The following is a 6,027-nucleotide window of genomic DNA, read 5'->3' on the forward strand; positions in this document are numbered from 1 at the left end:
GGGGGGGGGGGGGGGGGGCGGAGTCTCAAACAGGAAGTGTATGTGTGTCCTGTGATGAACGTCTGTGAGGAAGACGAGGAGCTGCAGAGCTGGGGCTGGACTGACCTGTGTGTATCTTCTTCTTCTGTGGTGTCGGTAGTGTGTTTGTGTGAGACAGTCCGATGAGGTTCCAGGATTACTTTAGTCCAGCAGTGTGTTGTACCTCTGCTGACTCATCAATATATCAAACGAGTCATTCATCTTTTATTCTGAACCAGTCTTATTTTGAAAGGGTTTTGACGTCACTTCCTGTTGAGCTTCTGTGACGTGAAACATTTAAACGTTGTTCTTTAGTAGATCACCTGGAGATTTAAGTGATGTTTACTGCTCATGTGCAGGTTCATTTGTAAATGTATATGAACAGAAAATCAATCGATCAAAATCATTTAATTGATAAAATAAGTGTTTGTACTAAAGGAAGAAGAGTCTCTTTATTCCTGTGGTTCCTCCTCTTCTTAGCTCCTCCTCCTCGCTGTGGGACTCTCAGAAGGAGCACCAGGACCTCCTCATCATGTCCAGACGAAGCCTTCGGCTGGATGAAGGTCTGTTGGACTGGAGTCTTCCTCACAGCAGCGCCTCCTTCAGTGTGGGAGGAGCCAGCTGGAGGAGCAACAGGTGAGTTCAGAGCTTATCTTCATCTCTCCTTCCTCCTCCTCTTCTGTTTCTCCTCGTCTGTCTTCTCCCTCCATCTGCCTTCTTCTCCTCGTCTCTTCTTCCATCCTCCTCATCTCTTCTCCTTCCCCCTTTTCTGTCTTTCTCTCTCTCTCCCTCCTTCTGCCCTTCTCCTCCTCGACCTTCTCCTCATCTCTCTTGTTTTTCTTTTTCCCTGCATCTGACTCCTCCTCTTCTCCTCTCCTCCTCCCTTCATCTGACTCCTCCTCATCTCTCCTCCTCCTCCTCAGGTCGTTGAAGTGCCGTCGCTCTCAGCATCTCTCCGCCTCCTGCTCAGAGTCTCTCCTCCTCACTTCTCCTCGTAGAGCGACGTCTCTCCTCAGCAGCAGCCTCCACAGCGTCGCCTCCGACGCCTCCTTGCTGTCATCTCTGCTGGATGAGTCTTCGGTGCAGGAGTCCACGCTGGTTGACACCTTCTGGGGTACAACTCCTCTTTTACTCCTCCTCTCTGCTTCCTCCTCCTCTCATACAGCCAGGCCTCTGTGAGGAGGGCTCTTATTTTGGAGGGTTTATGAAGTGTCTGTTTCCTCTTCCTGTTTCAGGTTTGGACCAGGACCTCGATCCCAAAGGTCAATTAATCTTCTTGACTATTAAACATTAGAAACCTTATTTCAAAGGTTAACAGATGGTTCAATGCATTTCCGGTTGGTTGGTTGATTGGTTGGTTGTCTCTGTTCCAGAGAGCACCATCGTAGCTGACCAGAGCTCTCTGGACCCGGACAGTCGCTGTCCTAAACACCTGGTCCAGACTCTCAGCAGGGTTCCCTGTAAAGACTGTGAGCATCAGTCTGTCTCCACAAACTGCTCCTCCTCCAAGTACACCTCCTCCTCAGAGCCAGAGGCCTCCACCATCTACTGCAGAGACCGGAGCCACAGGAGCAAGACAGGTGAGGGCGGAGGGAGACGGGTGGACAGGTGAGGGCGGAGGGAGACGGGTGAGGGAGACGGGAGGACAGGTGAGCGGTTCTGCAGCAGCTCCCCCTGGTGTTCCTTGTGGATCACTGCAGTCTGTCTGGTTCTCACAGGAACTTCTTCTCTACATTATTACAGGAAACATCTGGACTCAGATCAGCTGTTTGTCTTTAATGAACCTCTTTGTTCAGGTGTGCTGCTGCTCAGCTCATCATGTGACAGGAAGCACTCTGAGCCCATGTTTTGTTTTCCTAATATGGACCAAGAACTTCCTGCTCTCTGTGGCTCCGCCCACATACATCACTTCCTGTCTGTCCCAGTGAGTCCTCTGGATCTTCATTAGAGTTTGACTCTCTTCCAGATGTTCTGCAGCTGTGGTTCCTCTCCTCTGTGCTGTGTGTCAGGAGAGCTGCAGCCGGCTGTGCGAGTGTCCTGACACACACCTGGCAGGTGTGTCAGGACCTGTTCTCACAGACTGATAACACACATGCAGGTACTGAGTGTGGGAGTCTGTGGTTCTACAAGGTGTCCACTCTGGTTCTCTACCTGACACTGGTGTCAAAACCTGGTTCTGTTGGGGAAGATCATGCTTTTACAAGAACTTCACCTGGACCTTTTATTAACGACGCCTTCTCCTCATCACTCACTTCCTGTTCACTTCCTGTTCACTTCCAGTTCACTTCCTGTTCACTTCCTGTTCACTTCCTGTTCACTTCTTCTTAAAACTTCTAAACCTTTCCACTAGAACCATCCAGAGGACCTCTAGAACTTCCACAGTGACCACTTGGACCTTTTGGAGGACCCAAAGAGCCTCCTTTAGAACACTAGAACTACCTACAGGACCGTTAGAACCTCCCCAATGAGTACTAGACCATCCGACTAAGTTACTTATTGTTAAAATCAATCGGCAGCAACTTGGTACAAATAATCTTCAGAATTAAGATTGAAGTGTAAACCTTTGAAATGATGCAACAGTACCGGTCCAGTACCAGATATCAGTTCCTCCTGAACCAGGACCGACTTCAAGACCTTTACAATGTCCTCGGTGTCCAACAGACCCCCCCCGGAGGACTCCTACGATGTCCTCTAGAACAAACCATCTTCAGAGGGACTCTTTTATGATCCTTCAGGTTCCATGATGCTGTGAATCAGACGAGTTGTTGAGACACAGATTTGGTTCCCTTCCTGTCTCACCTGCTCACCTGTCTTCAGGTTTCCCTCCCAACCCCTCTCACTTTGGTTGTTGCCATGGCAAAATGCAAATCCCCCCCCCCCCGGAGCTCAGAGGACGAGGTGAGGTGCTGAGTCTGTTTCCTCTCTGCAGCTCGATCAGGTCTCTGTGGAGTCATGGACCTGAAGGAGTCCACTACGACCCAGAAGGAGCTCCATCCCTATGGATCTCTGTGTGAGTTCATCATCTGTTCATCGAAGACGTTTGATGGAACACCTTGTCCTCTTGTCTCCTTTCGTCTTTTCTCCTGCTTTCGTATTTTCGTCCCCTTTCGTCTTGTCTCTTGTCCTCTTGTCTCTCTGACATTGATTTAAAATATGTGAGGATCGTATTCTGAGAGTCTCCATTAAACTCACTACTGACACCAACAGGTGACGACTGTCAGGAGAAACAACGCTCCTCTTCTTGGTGGTCTTCTTGGTGGTCCTCTGTGACTTCCTGTTTGTTGGGGCTGATGTGCAGCGCTGCTGTTTTCACAGGTTCAACAGGTTTTATAGAAGTTTCACTCTGAAGCAGTCTGACGTCACGGAGGCGTTCAACCTGAGATCCAACATCCAGGAAGACTCATCGATCAGATAAAACTATTGTTTCAGACAGAAGACGGTTCAGATAAATACTAATAAGTAACTTAATAAGAGCGACGTAGAACTACACCAGATGTGAGGTTAATGATCAGCAGCATGTTTACATGAAGTGTGTAACGACGTATAGTGTCAGTAGAACCTCTAGTGTAGTAGAGTGTGGCTTTAGTCTGGTAAAGGTTATGAACACAGTTAAATGAGATGTAGAGATAGATAGATTGTGCAGTGACTGGGCTCAGGGTTCCATCATTCAGCACCTTTAAATATCTTAGTACAAGTTCTGATCTTCAGGTCCTCCAGTCGCCTCTTCTTCTTCTCTTTATTAATGTGTGTCTCATTGTTCCTCAGCTTCCTGTCTGTCAGCTGACTCAGACTGCAGCTTCATCACTTTGTCTTCTGACCAACAAAATGTTTTCAGCTTCTCGGAGTGTCTGCAGGTTAACGTCGAGTCTCTTTGTTCATCCATGGATTATTCCTCCTCTCTGCAGCATGTCTGGTGTCGGCGCTGCGTCTCCTTTAGTTTTCTCTGGTTCTAGATTAGAAGCTCAAAGTCGATGAGTTTCTCTTATGAAATAAAGTCTTTTTAAATCTGAATGTTTCAGAGTGATCTGTGATGTCACGTTCACTCTGAGCTTCTTGTTTCTATCTGACGTCATCAAACAGACATCAACCTGCTTCCTGTTTGCTGGTGAAAGACTTCTATTGATCTTCTATAATCTGTGTGTGTGTTGCAGCTGACGTGTACAAGAGGCTCAACAGACAATGGCGTCACATGACCTCCAGCTTCCTGCTGACTGGGTACATTTTTATTGATTTAATTTGTGTGATCCAGACCCCGTGTCCCCCCTGAGGACCTGAACCCTCAGACTTCCTGACGTCTCCTGTTTAGTTCTGAATGTGTTCATTTCAACGATGCGTGTTTGATTTAAAGTGTTTGAAAGAGTTCAGCTCTGTGTGTTCTTGTTTGTGTCTCTGCAGGTTTCCTCTGCTCCTCCTCGTGGTCCTCCTTCCTCTGCTCCTCCTCTTCTTCAGTATGTTCACTATGTTGCAGAAGGTTACACTCTTAGTTCTACAGCGCTGTGTTGGAGACTTTATAGATTTAAATAATACAACTGAGCTGAAGGGAAGTAGAAATATTCTAAAGTCTGACTTCCTTCATCGGTCCAAAATCTAATAACGTGATGAGTTCATCCACTAGATCTCAGTTATCTGAATATTACCCAGCAGCCCCGGCTCTGTCCTATAGTCTAATCTACAGTAGTTCCTTCAGGTCTGTGCTGGTTCGGTCCAGCTGCTCTCCGGTCCGTCCTTCCAGCCGTGGACGTCACAGAACGGGGGACGCTGGTCTCTGGTCTGTCCGCCGTCAGCGGCTTCCTGTCCTTCCAGAGCCGACCAGCAGAGGGCGCCGTGGAGGAGAGGAGGGAGGTGCAGCCTCCAGCTGCAGGAGAGGAGGTAAGTGTACTGTAATACTTAAATGTGTGTATTTGTACACAGAGCAGCTGCAGAACCAAAGTGTTTCCTCCATCAGGTGTTTGAAGAGGAGGTGTTTATACTTTAGGGTCACGTCTGATCTAAATACTCTCTCCTCTTGTTTATGATGGAACGTGTAAAAGGTTCTGAGGATCATTTTTTCTAGTCCAGATTGTTTTCAGTCACACAAAGAAACGTTTCTGGTCCTTTAGTCTTCTTTACCTTCTCTTGTGGAAGCCTTTTACAAACTGATCCTGCTGCTTCCTCACAGGACGGGTCGGTCCGGCTCGTCCGTCTGGAGGAGAGTCTGGCGGTGCTCTGGGGTCACGTGGAGGCCGGCGGGCAGCGGGCGGACCAGAGACACCAGGAGCTGCTGCAGCTGTACGCTGACCTCCAGCAGCCGGTCTCGGATCAGAGACACGGAGAGGAGGAGCAGCCCTGGATGATGGACCTGCTGGACCAGAAGCTGGACCAGCTCAGCAGAGGACTGGACGAGGACAGACGGCAGACAGAGAAGGTACTGGACTCGGTGGAGGACGTAGTCGGGTCCTTTACTGCAGTAAAAGTGCTAGTAACACACTCTGAAAAGTAGATGTGTAGTACAGTAAAAAGTACATTGTGTACTGTGTAAAGTACTTCATTGGTCTGTCACATAATAATCTAACACTCTTATATTATTATAATAATAATAATAGTTTCCTTCATGTGTCTCTGCAGCAGGATTCATTTCAGCAGCAAAGTGAAACGTCTCGTCTGGATCTTCTGGAGCTGCAGCTTCAAACACTGGCAGCCAGAACAGAGGTTCAGTCCTATATGAACGCCGGCCCCCCGTCTCTTATGAACGCCGGCCCCCCGTCTCTTATGAACCCGCCGGCCCCCCGTCTCTTATGAACCCGCCGGCCCCCCGTCTCTTATGAACCCGCCGGCCCCCCGTCTCTTATGAACCCGCCGGCCCCCCGTCTCTTATGAACCCGCCGGCCCCCCGTCTCTTATGAACCCGCCGGCCCCCCGTCTCTTATGAACCCGCCGGCCCCCCGTCTCTTATGAACCCGCCGGCCCCCCGTCTCTTATGAACCCGCCGGCCCCCCGTCTCTTATGAACCCGCCGGCCCCCCGTCTCTTA

At 49.2% G+C, this 6,027-nt stretch overlaps 1 protein-coding gene across 1 annotated transcript in view; it reads left to right on the forward strand.

Annotated features, from left to right (window-relative positions):
* LOC116401477 (uncharacterized) overlaps positions 1 to 5,796 on the forward strand; it is a 6,916-nt gene extending 1,120 nt beyond the window's left edge. Inside the window, exons 2-12 of the mRNA XM_031879889.1 lie at positions 499 to 654; positions 942 to 1,132; positions 1,254 to 1,280; positions 1,392 to 1,598; positions 1,985 to 2,116; positions 2,948 to 3,028; positions 4,170 to 4,233; positions 4,414 to 4,466; positions 4,706 to 4,887; positions 5,177 to 5,422; positions 5,623 to 5,796. Coding sequence (XP_031735749.1) covers positions 499 to 654; positions 942 to 1,132; positions 1,254 to 1,280; positions 1,392 to 1,598; positions 1,985 to 2,116; positions 2,948 to 3,028; positions 4,170 to 4,233; positions 4,414 to 4,466; positions 4,706 to 4,887; positions 5,177 to 5,422; positions 5,623 to 5,796 — 1,513 coding nt within the window. The remainder of the gene's footprint in view (positions 1 to 498; positions 655 to 941; positions 1,133 to 1,253; positions 1,281 to 1,391; positions 1,599 to 1,984; positions 2,117 to 2,947; positions 3,029 to 4,169; positions 4,234 to 4,413; positions 4,467 to 4,705; positions 4,888 to 5,176; positions 5,423 to 5,622) is intronic.
* Positions 5,797 to 6,027: the final 231 nt, after the last annotated feature.

This window comes from Anarrhichthys ocellatus, unplaced genomic scaffold, assembly GCF_004355925.1.
Source record: "Anarrhichthys ocellatus isolate YVR2014 unplaced genomic scaffold, GSC_Weel_1.0 scaffold477, whole genome shotgun sequence".
In the NCBI taxonomy this organism is placed as follows: Eukaryota; Metazoa; Chordata; class Actinopteri; order Perciformes; family Anarhichadidae; genus Anarrhichthys; species Anarrhichthys ocellatus.